This window comes from Diuraphis noxia, unplaced genomic scaffold (assembly GCF_037042655.1).
Source record: "Diuraphis noxia isolate RWA-SAM2 unplaced genomic scaffold, SU_Dnox_SAM2 contig0002, whole genome shotgun sequence".
NCBI lineage: Eukaryota > Metazoa > Arthropoda > Insecta > Hemiptera > Aphididae > Diuraphis > Diuraphis noxia.
The window spans coordinates 35,499,283-35,518,436 of record NW_028301712.1 but is presented as its reverse complement, the minus strand read 5'-3'; the positions used below and the strand labels follow the sequence as shown (position 1 = coordinate 35,518,436).

Sequence of the window (19,154 nt, the reverse complement as noted above, 5' to 3'; positions counted from 1 at the left end):
TCCAGTGGTATTAAAACATGGTGGATGGTGAGATGAAGAAGATCTGATTACCATAATTTATATTTTTAATAATCAAATATTATATGTTAAAAAATCGGCCATATCCAACCCTTTGACAAAATCATTTGACAACAACCGGTATTATTATTTCAGTGAAATTGAAATTTGTATTCAACTCAACATTTTATGAAAATAAAATGAAAATGAAAATTCAGCTTTTAATGGTCGTCTGGAGTGGCGTAGTTACTTTCCTTTGTTTTAAGGTAGTTAATGTGATTAAAAGAGAATAATAAAATACAAATAATGCCTCTGTGTAGTGGAAAATAATTTAATGATACAAAAAAATACAAACTACATTAATTATCTAAATAATTTTGGATGTGTATGTATATAAAAATAATACAAGTAAAAAATACACATAAATATGTATGTGTTTATATATTATAGAAGTATGTAAACATATACTAAACCGACAAAATCAAACAGTCAAGAGAAGGGAAAATATAATATAAGTGAGCCATTATAGAGGTCCAATTACGTTACTGTTCGTTCTTACGTTGTGTATGCTACTTGTCATTCGGTATTGTGCGAAGTGTAGTGAACTACAATAATATTATAAACCAAAAATGTACACACTCATACAAAAGGTAAATCATAATTTATCATATAGGTAAATTAATTAATTTAAGTTACTTTTGAGTAAATATCTAATCGTGAATTCTAATTAATATGCAAAAAAACATTAAAGATTTAAAAAAGAACAATGTTGAAAGGACAATTTATTAGTGTTAGTTCAAATTATACTATAACTAGTAAACTTATAAAGTTATAACATAGATTTAGTTTAGATTGAGTTAACTATGAATTTTGAAAATCTTAATATACAGCCCATGACACTCGCTTTATTTTACTCGTTTAATTGTATAGATCTAACTATTTAAGAACGAATTATCCATAAACGTACAACTGTACCAGAGTACAACAAATAACTAAATTAGGCTAAAATATACTATAAGATGTCAATTTTTTTTAGTTTATACTTATAAACGATTACATAAAAATTATTGATATAGTAATTATAGTACCTAGGTAAGTAAGCCGAACCAATACCTAATTTTCTGGCATTCAAATTATCATTAATCACTATATTATAACAACAAACTCGTATTTCAAATTTAACTATATTTTCCAAAACAATAAAATTATATACAGTATAGTTTATATTAATTTTAGTGAACCATGAAGTATAGAATAGTATAATATAGTTACTATGCAATTTTTTATTTTTTTTTTTTAATTATTATCTTGCAATTACTACTTAAATTTTCTCAAATCGCAAATTCGATGTAGTTAAAAACGTTTACTTGACAAATAACTAGAGTACGGGCGAGACCGTTTTCGACCAAAAACGTACCCTTCCCTTTTCGGCCGATTCACTTTTCGACCAAATTTAAAAAAGACTGATTCCCTTTTCGGCCAAAACAAAAATTTATAATATAATATATGTAAAAAAAATAAAATAATTGCTGCTACATAATGTAGTTTTTTATAAGTTGCATAAAATGTTGTAAAATAACAATATTCGTAAAAATACAATTCGCGGCAAAATTATTTACAAAACGAAATTAATTTTACACACATACTAAAAATTATCCCTATAATTTCATTTATTTAAATTTTGCAGGTTTTTCAAATTGAATTCAAATGTCTTGGTACTATTCAGTACCAACTTATACTTTTAATAATTTATCAAAATTACATAATTATATAATTGCCATAATTTTACAAAAAATTTTGTTTTTGGTCGTAAAGGGAATCAGTCTTTTTTAAATTTGGTCGAAAAGTGAATCGGCCGAAAAGGGAAGGGTACGTTTTTGGTCGAAAACGGCTATTCCCCTATAGAGTGCATTAGTTAACTCAATCAATCAAGACTGACACAATAGCAAAAGCCAAACTAGTTCTTACTTTATAATATATTTTATACTCAATTCTCCAAGTGAGTAATATGAATTAATATAGTTTAAATTAGCTTATTTTAAGCTAAGTATTTAAATTGTATAAAATAATGTATTTGATTATTTGAATTTAAAGAAGTCGTTTAATATATAATTTTAAAAAAAGACATTGCAATATATAAACAGAAAGATATTTTTTCATATAAACATAAGAAATAATTTTGTTTAAAAAACAAATTCAATTTTAGATATCTCCGTATAATAAAATAAGTAACTTAATAGTTGAAATCGTAACCAACAAATTAATTGTAATTTAGTTATCATTTTCCATTTACAAAACGCATAATGAGAATGTACAAATTGTAACCTTTATTGTTTTAAATAATAAACCTCTAAATTGAATGTCACAGTTGAGGGTTTTTAATGCAAACTATCAAAATTCTTTTTCAAAAATTCAACTTTATAACTTATAAATAATTCTATTTTAATAATAACTAAATTTCATAACAAGGTCAAATAATGTAAATAATATTACTAATAAATAAATATTTGGATTAATGACAGCTTGCAGCTAAGGTGCCTATTATGAGTTGTTTAATTTTAAATAAATATTAATATTTTTAACATAAACTATAACACTTTAAGATGTTCTGCAATATTAAAACAATTATAAATTATTATAATGTAAAATTATGTGGCTATCGAAAAAATAATTTTCATTTCGTTCGAATGCAAGATGAAAAATTTTCATTTTTTTAGTTTATTTATAATTTAAGATTAAAATTTTATTAAATTTATTTTATTAGGCACATTCTATATCAACATTCAATAAATATATAACAATACGTACATGAAAACACACTCGTATATCGGACTAACCACATAGGCACTATGTTTAATGTAAAACGGGATACGATATGGATACGAACTATAGGGTTGGGGGGGAAACCTTATTAGGTATATAATAAGACATAAGTCATATCCTTGCATTTTCAAAGTAAACGATCGGACGTCTATTTTTTAGCGTCACGCGAGAATTTGGCGGAGAATAAAACACAAAGAAGATAGAATTCCGGTAACAGTCTAATACTGCCAATTATGTGGAAATAAAATCCGCGTGCTTAATTCCCGTGTCCGAATGTGTAATACACACACAACATAATACATTTTTTCCTGGTTCGAATTCCATTTCGTTGTTATATATTAAATAGACATTCCAACATACTCAAGTTATAATAATAGTAAATAGTATATTATGATGTATGGCGAACCAACGTAAAATATATGTAGATAAGGAGAATGGATGAAAAAAAAAGTTTGAACGTATTCAAAACTTAATAATTTGTAATTAAATAAATAATAATAAAATAAAATAGGTACATAATGTTTTCCCTCGTATTATACACGCTTACTTTAAAATTGAAAACTTCCTCACAGTTAAAAAAAAAAATTACAGAAATCAAAATGTGTAATTTAGATTTTTAAATATTTATACAAAATTAACTCTTTATTGCACTATTCGTTTTGGGTTCTTAAGTGTCATGGAATCATAATATGTTGATTAATATAAATTTGGATGTTCAATATCTCGAATGTATCAATAATTGAAAACGATAATACACCTTTTATACTATAGGTAAATATACTGCAGACGTACAGTAAAAACGTAATCAGACAAAGTTATCCAAAAAATTAGAACAATATGCATGTAAGATATAACTACTGCAGTCTGCAGTAGATATTCAGGAAAAACTTCATATTAAACAGTAGATATTGTATATGGTAAGCGTCACACAATTATAGATACCAAGTTAACTTAAACTACATAGTCTCCGTGAGTTGTAAAAATAATAATATGCAAAACGATAGTATACTATCTTGGGCATAAATAATTCACACAAAAAACAAAAACAAACAAAAATGAAATTTGCGATAAAAGGTCATTATATGATTTGCGCGAAATGGTATACTAAAATTGTAAATTGCTCCAATTTAAAATAGTTAATAATAACTTTTTTTAAACTTTTTCATATATGAACACATACATTTATCTATTTCAATATATTATATTATTATATTCATTAAACAAGTTAATTTTAGTATATACATTTCAAGAAAAATATTTAAATTTAGATACATCAAATAAAATAAAAAATGCAGGCTATTTACAATCATATATATATATATATATATATATACGTACCTACTCTGTATATAAATTAGTAGTATTTTAAGCAATCATAAAATATGTGAAAATCTGGAATATTATAATTAATTACTCTTACATTGCTCATGTTCACGTTACGTGATGTATTTATAATTTATAAATTTAAAATTGTTGTAAGCTCGGGAAATGTAGGTATATGGTAAATACTACATTCCAAAAATTGAAATTGAGCGTGATGGAAGTTAAATACAACATTTCGTTTTCTGTCTAGTTAAGCAGATTAAAATTATTAATATCTAGATAAAGTGCAATTAATTTTTGTTTTTTTTTTTTGCGCATATTACATATACCTTTTAATGGTGCGAATTACAAGTGCTGAAATTAACCCAAAATAACAACTCCTAGAATCTTAATTATTACCATAGATACTGTGAACTACTCGGTAGACTTTTTGTCGAATAGGAAATTTTTTATAGTGTATACGGTTTCGAAGAAGTCTGTAGATTATCTGCACTCTGCAGCGCACAGTTTTTGCAACCCCAGCTATAAAATAATATAACAAAATTAGCGTGCGTACGTGCATTCTCTCGGCTCCTGTGACAAAAATATTAAAACGTACGGATGTGTAAATAACATAATATATATATAATAGTATACAGGCACGAATGCACGATGTCCGATAATTATTTCAAAAATAATTTCAATTGATAAAAAGCGAAATACGCGATCATATTATTTGACTGAAAATTTCGTTTTGCAATAATTATGATAATATATCGATGTTGGTAATACACCGCATAATCGTAGCATTGTTGTAAAATGTATATTATTTTCACCATCATGAAAATATGCGTGTAATAAATATCGTTGCGGAATTAAAGCAATAGTAGGTAGGTAGGTACTGCCGTACTGGACTGATCAAATTATAGCAGCACAAGTGTAAATTACGCTCTATATAGGCTCTCAGCGGCATGTTCAAACGAATTTTCACAATAATAAATAATATTATGTCCACACACAAGAGCACAATAGAAAACTCATACCGCAGCGAATTGACTGGGAAAAAGAGCAGAGTTTTCTTTTTCGATGCCTAACACGATACATTTTGACCGGGGAAACGTATGATTAAGATTTAATAAAACAAATATAATTCAATACGAAAAATATAGTTGACGTTTAAGTCGTACTTATATTTTATACATTATATATTATCTTGATTAAAATAAAAATTGTTTTACATTTATCGATGAATTTGGATGAGATATTAACATTACGGTAAGTACATAAATACGGGATTTACGTTGAATGCTTAAATTAAAATATTTCTAAAAACTAAAATTATTGGTCAATGTTAAAATTAAATGATTAGATCTTCTCCTGATTCTATATGGAGTGGAAATAGAGCTAATAATTTATTTTAAATGGTTTATATTTTTAATGAATAAATAATAATAAAATTAAGGAACGTATAAAATTTGAATATAAAATTAAACTGTTTACATTTATCAGGAGTAGTTACCTAAGTAGGTAGATCATTATTTATTGCATATTACTTGTGTTATTTCAAAACTATATATTAGGTGTCTATATGTAATATTACTATTTATGAATTGTTTTATTACATCATTACATATTATAAGTTATTTTCAAAATCAAGAATGAAGAAAAATAATAGATACAATTTTTAAAAATGTAATTACAGAGATTTCGAATTTCTTAAATAATAATTAATATTTGTACAAACTAACAAAATTATTGGTGTTGTTGTTTAATACTTTAATTTGCCATCTAATATATTATAAGATTCATTTTTAATTAGTTAAGTCAATTAATTTATTTTAAATAGATTAATTTACCAATTCAAGGTTATAAATTAATACTCCTAGGTATATGAATAATTTAACATCAATAAATTAAAAATATTGTACTTTAAATACCTAGTACCGACATTTTTGATTAATTTATTAAAATACATTAGATATCAAGTTTTTATAACACATATCAATTTTAATTTAGACGATTAGTAAAAAAAAAAAAACAGTACCATTTTAGGCATTATAATAACTCAGATAAACTACGTAATCTTTTAAGAGAAATATTATGATAAATTTTTGTGTTTATCACTGCCATATGGCACCTACCATATGGCAATATACCATGTTTCCATGTTATTATTAGCAGTGCTGATAACCTTGATCCGTAATATTATTTATGAACATTTTCAATTAATTAGCAAACAATCATTTCAAAGAATGATATAATTTAAATATTAAATACTGTAAAAAAATGAAAAACTTCTTATTTATTTAATACAAAATTTAAAATGATTTTAATTACTAAATACTAAGCTATATTTCTTGAAATTGAAGTATGCTTTTAAATTGATTTATAAATCAAATAATAGTACTTATAATAATTTAAATTTCTGACAAAGATATTATTTTTTTATTACACACTCATCAATGCATACGAATTCTACGAATTATAATCATTTATTATTATATTGTATAAATAAAGCCTACTAGTAACTAAGCAAAACGATTGAAATGCAATGTCGTAAATTTGTTAAGCCATTGTTATTTATTTACATAATTTCTACTATTACATTTACAAATGACGAAAATGTTACTATTCAATCTATGTATAAAGTATATGGCATATTACTATATTAGCAAGACAATATAGGAAATAGGACATCATATACTGCCTATATAATATAATGTAATTATAATACAACAAACATTTAATTGTGTCACCATCTAGTAATATTATGGTAAGACATACTCAACAAATTAAATAACACACATACATATTATCAAATCATTTAGTTATTCAAAATTTATTATCTGTTGAAATTATTATTTACTATATGAGGAATATTTTTAATAATACATATTACACATACTACGTATTAAACTAACATAGTACCTACCACGTATTTATGTAATGTAGTTAATTACGTTGCTTTATTTATTTATAATCCCAAAACAACATCCTTATACTTCTGCCAACAATAGCTACATAGCTGATGCACATTAAACGTAATTATAATGTACCTATTTGACATTTGGCAAATTAATCCATACTGGAAATGGTAACAATATTTAAGTGAATTTTTCAATAACGTGATATACTCGTATAAACAATACCGGTGGGATTTAATATTTAATGTCCCATCGTCTTTAAGACTGTAATTGAAAAGCTACGTAGAGTTAATAATCCCCTCGTACACGTGTATAATTCTTGTGGAAGAATTTTGAATATAAACAGATATTAGATAGAACGATCCCTTTTTGAGATATTATATTATATACTTTATTAACGCAGTATTAAAGTGGTATGTGATTATATATAAGATATATTTTATTAAATATTACATAGTAATATATTCAATGTAAATATTTTTACAGGTAATAGATTTTAACGATTCAAATATGTGGTACTTAACTGTTATTAGTCTGATAACAATATTGGTAGTAATAATGATACTGCGATTGGAAGGCAGAAGAAAAAGAGTATTGGCAAATAAAATACCCGGTCCCGATGGTTCAATTTTTATTGGTATGCTACCATTATTTCTACAAGGACCAGAAAAACTTATCTTAAATGGATTTAAAGTGTACCAAAAGTAAGCAATTAAAACACCCTCCAAACATAAAGCTGGTATAAGGTATAATGTATAATATTTTTGTAGGTATGTAAACTGAGATTTCATAAGTTCATAAACCAAACCAATAATATTACTAACAGTGACTTGGCGTGACGCATTGGCTGCTACCAATCGCGGAATGCGACTGGGAGTACCTAAGTAACGGCCACATCTACTAGCTCCCGGATGGGTGACCACCCGGGTTCATATAGTAGTTAAAAACCTTGCCACACATAAACGTGTTTTCTATCTACCGTAACAACCGTAAAAACAACCTACCATACCAAAACCTTACCCCTACCACAGTTCATAACCCCTACAACAGCTAATGGCTTTAGTCGCCGGGTTTAAGATCAATAAAAAAATAAATATTACTAACCTTCTCAACACTACTAACAAACATATAACGCTAACATGGATTCCTAGCCACACCGGAATAGAGGGGAACGAAAGAGCAGACATGATGGCGAAACAAGCAACCAGTGATCAAACTACCGAAATATTAAATTTTCTTTCCAGAGATGACCTTAAAAGAGAAGCTTAAAATATCATAACAAACTTATGGCGTAAGGAATGGCATTTACTGAGGGACAACAAATTAAGAGAGATTAAACCCACCACCGATAGATGGATTAACCCAATGAATAATAACAAGAGAACAAGATATGATTTTAACCCGCTTAAAAATCGGACACACCTGGTGTACCTACTAACACTTCATGGAACAGACTCAGAATCATGAATCACCTGTGGGTCCGAAATCTCCATTAAACATCTTCTATTAGAATGTCGCCAATTTAATGAAGAAAGAGCCAAATACAACATTCCAACTAATAGCTTTAAATGTCTCAACAATGATCCTCTAAACATCAACAACGTACTTAGATTCATAACAGACATTAATTTATACAAAACCATATAACAAAACCTTATTTTTTTTCTTCTCTCTCTTTTGATATCTGTTTATTTCTATTTATTAATTCATGATTGTTATTTATTATATTTATACACACTCCAAACCAAAAAAATCAGTTTGTAAGTCACCCAATGCGGCCAATGACCTATGCAGTTGAGGCCTTGTTCTTTACAACAACAAAAAAAAAACTCTTTTGAATACATTTGGATTTTCTAGGTATGAAAAATCTTTATTCAAAGTATGGGTCGTAAATAATCTATACATTGTGCTTACGCGACCTGAAGATATAGAGATGGTTCTTACTAATCCAAAATTACAAAAGAAATCTAAAGAATACTTGGTTTTACAAGAATCCATCATGGGCCAAGGAATATTTTCAATCGATGACATAAAAAAGTGGAAGAGCAACAGGTAAGTTTTCATACATTTAGATAGGTACTAATGGGATAATATGAGAATTAAAACTACAAATAAGTATAAACACACTACGATGAACTTATGTTATGTATGATAAAACACAATTAATTCAATACATTTTTGCATTTAATTGTCATTTTATTTTAGGAAAATGGTATCTGGGGGATTCAATTTTACAATTATAAAATCATTTATACCAATATTTTACGAAGAATCTAATGTCCTTAATGACATTCTGAAAAAAAAATATGATTTGAAATCGAATGAGTGTGATATAAGTGTTCCTGTTAGTATGGCTACAATGGAAATGATCGGAAAAACTGCATTAGGTGTAAAATTAAATGCTCAAAATGGCGGTCGTCATCAATTTGTCGAAAATTTACAAACAGCCATGCACGTGAGTAAGATGGAATTATTATGTATAAGTATTTATCTTAATATTTAATCACTATTATTTTAGGCATGGGAATATAGAATTTCACATCCGTGGTACTTGAGTAAAACATTATTCCGACTTTCATCAGTCAAACAAAAACACGATCAAAGTCAAAAAATCATAAACGAGTTCACAGACGAAATAATTAATAAAAAACTTGATGAATTGAACCAAAATGCGAATAATGAAAAACAAGTAAAAACATGTGACGAAGATGTTTGTCGAAAAACAAAAACCGTTATAGAAATTCTATTAGAACACTATCATGAAATGTCACACGAGCAAGTACGAGATGAACTTGTGACCATCATGATTGGTAAGTATGAAAATATATGAAACCTGGTCAGTTATCATTAAAATCTACATAATTTATATAGGATTATTCAAGCTCGTGCGCAGGATTAAATAATAGGGAGTATTTTTTAAAAAAAAGTTAAAAAATAGATACATCAATAATTAGAAAATTGTATTATAACATATTTATATTTATTATTAATTTTGTAAGTACTTACATTATATGTACTTATATTAAAAGTTATGCATTATTACAAATAAGGTTATAAAATATTACATAGGTATAGGTAATAAATCATAAATGAATAACATGACATTTTGGTCATGGTGGGGGGAAGGGAGTTTAAACCTACGTATATTATTAGTTTATACATTCAAAACATAAGATACATTTTTCATCAAAAAAGATTATATAATAACAAAATCTAAACGTATATAATAACTAATAAGTAAATAAAGTTGGTACCAGCGCACAATTAACTGAATACGGAATGCTGTTTTTAAAGACTAAGTCGTTAGATACCTAATTATTTCAGAATTATTTTTAATTGTATTATATTTCCTCTTTTTAATTTGTATGAAGGTATCCGTATTCGATGTTATTAAAAACTAATATATTATACTTCGACTAGATACCTATATTATCTTATTTAGTTATGAACATATTTTCAATTTGATTACTCGGTTAATTTTTCTAACAATATGTAATACACTCAAACATAAGACATTTATATTTATTTGCATTCGAGTTACATTACAATAAATTATATTTTAAGGAGGACAAGAAACTACTGCTATGGCCAATGCATGTGCAATTTTTATGTTAGCTCATCATCCAGATGTACAGAATAAGGTAAATATATTTTATCAATTCATTAAGTGCACAACTTTGCTTACTTAAATTATAGTTGTATTTCTTTTCGACTTATAGGTATTTGAGGAATTGCAATCGATATTTTCGATTGGAGATCATAATAGACCACCAACATACGAAGACTTACAACAAATGGAATATCTAGAACGAGTTATCAAAGAAACATTACGAATTTTCCCTCCTTTGCCTGTGTTTGGCAGAAGTTTAGATAAAGAAATGAAAATTGGAGAAAATTTGTGTCCAGCAGGTATTTTAGTACCTTTACCAAATATATTTTAATGATTTATATTAATACTTAAATTTAAATAATCAAGGTTCAACACTATTAATCTGTCCACTATTTATACAATCAAGTGAGCAGTACTACACTGATCCAGAGAAGTTTAACCCAGACAACTTTTTACCAGATACATGCCGCAGTCGACATCCATATACCTTCATACCATTCAGTGCGGGATACAGGAATTGTATTGGAATCAAATATGGCATGCTCCAAATGAAAACCGTTATATCGACACTAGTGCGAAATAATACATTTTTCCCGTCAGAAAGATGTCCCACGCCTAAACACCTAAGAGTAATGTTTTTATCGACACTTAAATTTGTCGACGGTTGCTATGTCAAAATAGTACCAAGAACTTCGTAGAAAAATATAATATATAATAATACATATTTTGTTCATTAAATTAGTAAAAGTATTCTAAAATTAGAATGTTTTTAAGATTTTTTGATACTTCAAAAATAATAATTCGATTTTCATTTAGTATTAGTTATATATCTAAATATTATATTTATAATTATATAAACAGCGAAATATAATATGTACCTATTCTTATTTATTATAATTTAATCTAAAGATATTTTTCTATAATAAATTGTACATGTACTATACCTTTGTATCTACCTCCGAAAAATGTCAGGTTTACATCATATAATATAGGTTAATATATTAAAATTAAAATGACACAGATTTAATTTAATATTAATTCAAATGTTCAAATGTTTTTTGAGCGTTATTCAAATTACATTTATGTTTATTTTTTATTATATTATATAAGGCTTCAACAACAAAGGTTTTTAGCCTAAATTTAAACGACATTTAGAAAAATTAAACTTATATATATTTCATTTTAGAACAAGTAATTATACATTATTTATAGTGTTTTATGTTTTTATTAAAATACATTTATATAGATTTAGCAATTTTCAATCTTTTATTGTGGTTAGCGTATAGCTTTAAAGGTTTATAGATCATTTTAATTGAGATGACATAATGCTTGCTCCAAAACTACTGAGCTTAAAAATATTTAATTTAATTTAACAAACAATTTTATACACAATATAATATGAATAGTTGCATAAATTCAGTTATGAATATATTCTGCAAACAAAATAGATTTTGATACAAAGACATGATTAATTTTGTATGCATTTAAATTTCAAATTTCAAATGTTCAAGAATATTTTCAATTAAAAAATCATTAGTTTTATTTTCATAACTAATATTAGACATTTTAATAAGAGATTTCACATAAGATTTTCTGCCTCTAATAAAAAAAAAGCTTACCGTAAAGTTACGCTATTTATAATCTTGTTAAATATTTTAGATTTTTATTTTTATTAATCTTTTTTAAATATTAAATTTTATTATTAACAAGTATACTATGATGACACATCGTCTCCGCCTCAATGACGTATTTATGGGGGGAGACAGATGCATTTTCGTCTACCAGCAAGACGCTTTTTATTGTTTAGCTTAATGCATATTTATTTTTGATTATATAATATGTTTTCAACAATATATTTGTTTGGATATTCGAAACAATTTAAGATATAACTTATCAACTTATTCACGTTATAATTATTTCAAAGTTAGGTATTTAATATCTCCCACCTCCCACGGCTCAATAACTTTTTACAGCTACGGATAATTTGATATCATTGAATTCGAAATATTCAAACATAATAAATCTATTGAAATAACGGATCGTGGAAAAAAATGACACGGAAAAAAACGTCACGGTAAAAACCGACACGGGTAAAAAACGTCACGGAAAAAAACGTCAAAAATCTATTATTTCTCAAAATCACAATCATCGTTTTTAAGTTCATTGATAAAATAATGGCACAATATTACTATAATGCATCCAATTGTCGGCAAAATGCAGGAAATTCTTCATCCGTTTTATAATCATTTATTAGTCCCATTTTTTTAATGTGACGATGTGTTGCTTGTTTGAGATGATAAAAACAACCATTCACCTCTACGTGTTCACCTATTACCGTTTTTATTACATTTATAACTGCTTTTTCGAAATCAACATGACGTACGTACGTAGGGTCAAAAAAAATATTCTTTTCTGCGCATTTTTCCAGTAAACAGTTTAACATTCTCTCGTAAGTAGACTGGGGTTTTATTAACGAGCAAGTAATAAACGGCAGTAACAAAAATACCATTAATTTGTATTCTTATTACATAAAGCTGCATAAAACCTTTAGGTAACAAAGCAAAATTACCGTTCATATACCATTCATTAGACTTGGATAAATCTACGACAGTTATTTGGTATGGGTTCGATAAGACGCTCGGGCTATAATTGTTGTTAGGTACCTATATAGTATAATAAATAATAATAATACCCTCTACTACATTACTTATTAATTATTATAACTTATAACTTTGTCGTTTTTTTCCGTGTCATTTTTTACTGATTGCCGAAATAACATACTCGTAAACTACTGTACAGCAGAGCGGTCCAGCTTTATACATATTGAGTTATTAGATATAAGAAATAAATATAAAACATTTACTACGCTTTGAATCTAAAAAAAAAGACTAATTAATTAGAAATTTTAATTATTGTAGGTACCGAGAGAGAAAAAACAAATTGGAACAAATAATTTTAAAAAATAATAACTATGAATAATCTGTCAAATTTTTTTTAAGAAATGTGAATTTGACTTCGTTATCAGTGGCGCCAAAATATATATTTACCTATGACAGCTGTCATAGATGATTTTAGTAGGTAGGAGGGTAACGTTTGTCATTTTAAATATATTACGATATGGATAATTGCATGTATTAGATATTTAGATATTACTGTCAATTGTAAACTAAAAGTTGATAATATTTCATAAAAACTATAAGTTAAGGTAATTATAAGAAATAGGTGGGTGTCAAAATTTTATGTGGAGATGTCTGATGTCATAGGTAAAATTTTGGACTTTGGCGCCACTGTTCGTAATCCATAGGAATACTAGGTACTATAATATTATGTTAATTTGAAAAAATACAAATATACTTTGTACACATATGTGATATGTGTAATATGATCTTAAAGTAGGTATGGCATACCCAGTACCCACTGACTACTACATTATATTGTTCATCTCGTTCCCAAAAAACTATAGACATAATATTCAATATATTGATTACTTGCATTTATATAAAAACTAAAACCTAAATTTTAAATAATTTTACTAGCGTTATGTCGTATATAAATATGCATGTGCAGTGTGCAGTTTTTATTTATTTATTCAATCATCATGAGCTAATTTCAGCTAACGCAGAGAACATTTATTTTTCCACGATTAAACACGATGTATCATACATAATTATTATTCGTCTCTCATAAAAAAATTATTATTTTTTTTATATATCTTTTTAGTTTTTATTATCTGCACATTACAAATTTATTAATTCTGAACACAGTAATGGTAAACGCTTAACGCCTAACTTTATACTTTTATAAAAGTAAAAGCGCGTTATAAAATCACTACAATTTACAAAAAAATTAAGGCCTAGGTTTTCACATGGGCGACGGGTGGCATCCTATATACAGAGCGTGTTTCTAGGAAACAACGACATAAAAAGAACATCAAATTTATTAAACTAAAAAATCACAAATATCATTTTTAAGATTAATAAGTTATCAAATTTAAATATCAACAAATCAAAAAGTAAATAATATCTAACAATAATCAAAGTTTTTATTTAATTTTGAATCTAGTAATTGCACAATTTGTATGAATATTTGTACAATAAGTAGGTACAAATGATGTTGTGGATTTATAACAAATAATAATAAACCACAAATATCGTATAGTTTAAAATATTAATATGTTGAAAAATTGGTGTCTATTCCATTTAAATAAAATTTTCCTAATAAATCACAAATATCAGGGTTTTCTAATAATTGATTAATAATAATCCTAACATCCACGGTAATTCGCAATAAAATCAATTTAAAAAAGTTGATATTATAAATTATTATATAATACATCTAACGCAGAGAATAATAATTACAGTAGTAATTAATTTTAGAATAGGTAACACAAAGATATTCTAAATAATAATTTAGTGTTTATATCATTATACCATATTAATTGGACTTGTATTAGTACAAACAATTTTTAAAAATAATATAAAACTTTTGGATAAAATTAAAATATATTTTAGTATGTATTTTCTGTACATTATGTATTAGTGTCGTGAATTTGATCTCATCAAACATTTTTAAAGCTTTAAATTAAGAAACAGAAATGGAATCCCTGAAATTAAAGGCGATTTCAAAATGAGTAGGTTTAGGCACACTCATTAGCGTAAACAAAAATTGTCATAAGGTGGGGGATAAATATCATTACTCTATATCAGCGGTTCTCAAACTGTGTACCGCGGTGCACAAAGGGCACCACGAGAACTTTCTAAGGGCGCAGTGGTCTACGGCACATAAAAAATAATTTAATATGTATAGAATTTTTTTTCAAAAATTTGTTATTAAGAGGACGCCACACCCGCATGTGTTGTCTTCGTCGTACAAGTGCGTAGCATAGCAAATTTTACGCTCTCATCGGCTTTTTATTATATTTTAATTTTAAAGCGAGTAATGAGTATTTTAAAATTGTAAATAATTTATATCTAAAAATACTCATAACTCGGCTTAAAATTAAAATATAATAAAAAGCCTATGAGATGCACTCGGTAATAATCTTGCCTTTAATTTTTATAATAGGTCAATTCACTCTAAATTTTAAAATAACGGAGATAAACGTGATCTGCTGAGCGTAAAATTTGCTGTGCTACGCACTTGTACGACGGAGACAACACATGCGGATTTGGCGTCCTCTTAATAAATATTTTTTTGTCCTATCTTTCATGGTATTCACAACAGCGCACCGCGGAAAACATTCTCTATATTCCATGATAATGATGAATTTATTACGCTATATTCATTATTTCTAAGAAAAATTAAAAGGTAATGCATCCCCCTCGAACATCACCAATATTAACAGATTATAATATACAATATGGAAGGATCCATTCCCGATTACCCCCCTCTAGCCCACCCTTCCGGAAACAGGCATATTTACAACTTAAGTCAATCGTGACAAAAACTTTTTAGTATAAATTAAAGATGTCAAATCTAACCTAGTAAAAGATAATAACAGAAAACAACTCAAATTCTCAACAAATTCACCTCAGTGGCTCTGTTATTAGGTTAGGTTCGGTCGTAGATTAGTATAAAAAACATGAAAAAATATCATGACAGGGACGGATTGGCCGACCGGGAAATTGGAAAATTCCCGGTGGGCCGCTGTCTACATTTATAATTCAATATTATTAACTATAATATTGTAATATAATTATCTCGTCAGGAGATTCAAAAATAAAAATGAACTCTTCTTTTAGTGCCGGTTCTTTTGGTTATAGCAGTAATAAATAAAAGTGGGTGAAACACGATTGCGGACGCTCTACCTTTTTTGCAACACGACTGCGGACGACCACTGTATGACAAAAGGTTTTATAATTTTATATTGCACCCAAAAAATGACACGACTCCGGACGAAATTTATTGAAACGTTGCCAAGTTGTGCAATGCAGTCTAACGAGCCCAACGATTATCAATTTAATGATAGGCTTATCGACTATCGTTTGAATGGCTAGTGAGCACCGACTACAACGCGGTTTTTAGATATTAGATAATATTATATTATATAGCCACAGATATATAGAATTATAGAATAAATATATTATTAATATATTTATTCTATATATCTGTGTATATAGCTAATAATAGGAATAATAATAATACAAATATTCTGATAAAATATTTTGACAGTTTTCCATAGTTTGATAAAAACACTATATAATAGAACACTATAACTACGGTCTACGAGTGTGCAGCTATTACTGCAGTGCCTATTTAACAGAAATGACTTGTAACTGCAAACTACATTTAATATTTTAATACGCTCAGGGCTCAGAATTCCCATATTCCAACATTATCGAAGTATTATTTATAAATTTGGCAACATGTGGTCCGCAATCGTGTCATTTTTGGGTGTCCATCATTAAAGTCTAATCGTCCGCAATCGTGTTATCAAAAAGGTAGCCCTGATAAGATCCGTCCGCAGTCGTGTATCACCGATAAAAGTAAGTATTAACTTATATAGGACTATATATGCGAATATGCCACCAGTCCCTAAAATATGCAAATTTTCGTACTACACACATAGTTCCAAATCAGTCAAATCTAAATTATACATAGTACCTATCAAAATAATAATATGTATTTACAATAAATAATTTCATTTAAATAAAGTAGAACCTCTATTTAACGAATTTAAAGGTTCTTTAAAAAAATTTGGGAAATAGAATATTTGTTGAATAAAAATTGTTTTTTTATATAAAACTCATTTTAATGTACAAAATGCATGAAAATAATTTTTATTAATATAATTTTATAAGCATTCAAAGTTTGAGTTTTGACAACATATTATGTAAAAATCACGAAAATTCACAAATTATTTTAAGCTAGAAATTCATAAAATTTTTATTTTTAAATCTAAGATTTCAAAATTTAATACAAGATTCCTTACAAGTTTGTCATCTTTATCACAAATAAAAAGTCTACCGGAAATTCAAATTAAATTTTTATGAGCATTTGAAATTTAAATTTTTACAACATTGGATTTTCACTGGTTTTCACATTTAGCGGTTTTCTTATTTTGGTGTAACTCTAAAAGTCTAAAACAAATGACCACAGATACTTGAAATGTTCACTGAATGTTTATATTATAGGCATTTTCTATATTTGATGAAACTTTCAAAATATTTAGATTTGTTTTGAACTGTTTACTGACATTTTAATTTTTCAACTTTTTTAGTTTTTTTTTTCTATAAATATCGATAAAAATTTATTTGTTCGGTAGAAAAGCTTGAAAATTTAATACAAGGCTTCTAACACATTTTTTCAATAGCAGTTGAAAAATAAAATAAATTCATGGCCACAATTCTTATTTACAAGCATTCAGATTTTGAATTTTGACAACATCGTCAATTCGCAAATTATTTTAAACTAGAAATTCATAAAAATGTTCCTTTTTAAATCTAAGATTTGAAATTTTTTAATAATCTATAATATATCCTAGACAGATAAACCGCCTTCGCTCAGAATCGTTTTTCGTATACAATGATATATCATTGGATTCAAATTTAATTCCATCCATTACAGTAACCCACTTGTATTCTACTGTACAGCAGAGCGACATCCACGACTTACACGCTTTTTTAAATATGAAATTATTTTTGTTAGATATTGTCAAGGAATCTGGTAAAACATTAGATCCTTCAACCGTTGGAAGTTGTTTGATTGAAACATTAAATACAACTGCAGTATGTATTAAATTGATTAGTTGTGTGAATTGAAACCAATTAATTAATAAAAAAAAAACCTTAACGTTTACCCTTGATACCTATTTGTTTGCACACTTTAAATAAATGTTTTATATTATACAAAATATGTTTGAAATTTGTAATAAAAAAAATAAAGACCTATTTTGAATTTTAAAATATTGTTTTATAATAAATTACTAAAAATTTTAGTAAGTTTATAATATATTGGTCAATACAAATGGGTCTCCGTGTACCGTGTTTACAATTTCCCGGGCCAAATTTTGATCCCAATCCGTCCCTGTATCATGATAAAAAGTATAATAAATAATTTTAGGGTTAGGTTTAGATAATAATATCATATCTTACCCGCGCACACGTCATGAATTTTATTTATAACGACATCCGGTAAATCGTATGGTCGTTTCTTCCATGGTCGTGCAATATAAACAAAATATCAAATCGCTTTTTATCAACAAAAATCTACCACACAAGCGTGTATTCACTGCCCAACCATTTTACGCGGTTAGGAGGCGATGAGGCGTCGACGTCCGACGACATTAGCTACTGTTTAGTGTTTAGTATTTTGTAACGGAATTTTTACAATTTACGGCGAGTGGTACGACTGTATTCCATCCATACATCGTCACTTCCGTCGATTTCGTGATTTTTATAGTTGGCCCGACCAACTGTGACAACTGGATCATTTGTTTTTTATTGAATTTAAAGATGGGATATACCATTTACGGGTCAAATGAACGATTCGGTTCGTTT

General features: G+C 27.1%; 1 protein-coding gene across 1 annotated transcript; it reads left to right on the top strand.

Annotated features, from left to right (window-relative positions):
* Window positions 1-525: 525 nt before the first annotated feature.
* On the top strand, window positions 526-11,414 carry LOC107165633 (cytochrome P450 4C1-like). Its single transcript, XM_089219457.1, has 8 exons — window positions 526-647; window positions 7,533-7,750; window positions 8,904-9,098; window positions 9,252-9,501; window positions 9,565-9,856; window positions 10,611-10,687; window positions 10,766-10,955; window positions 11,023-11,414. Exons 1-8 carry the CDS (start codon window positions 627-629, stop codon window positions 11,352-11,354), a joined length of 1,575 nt encoding a protein of 524 aa, XP_089075583.1. The 5' UTR covers window positions 526-626; the 3' UTR covers window positions 11,355-11,414.
* The last annotated feature ends 7,740 nt before the right edge of the window (window positions 11,415-19,154 follow it).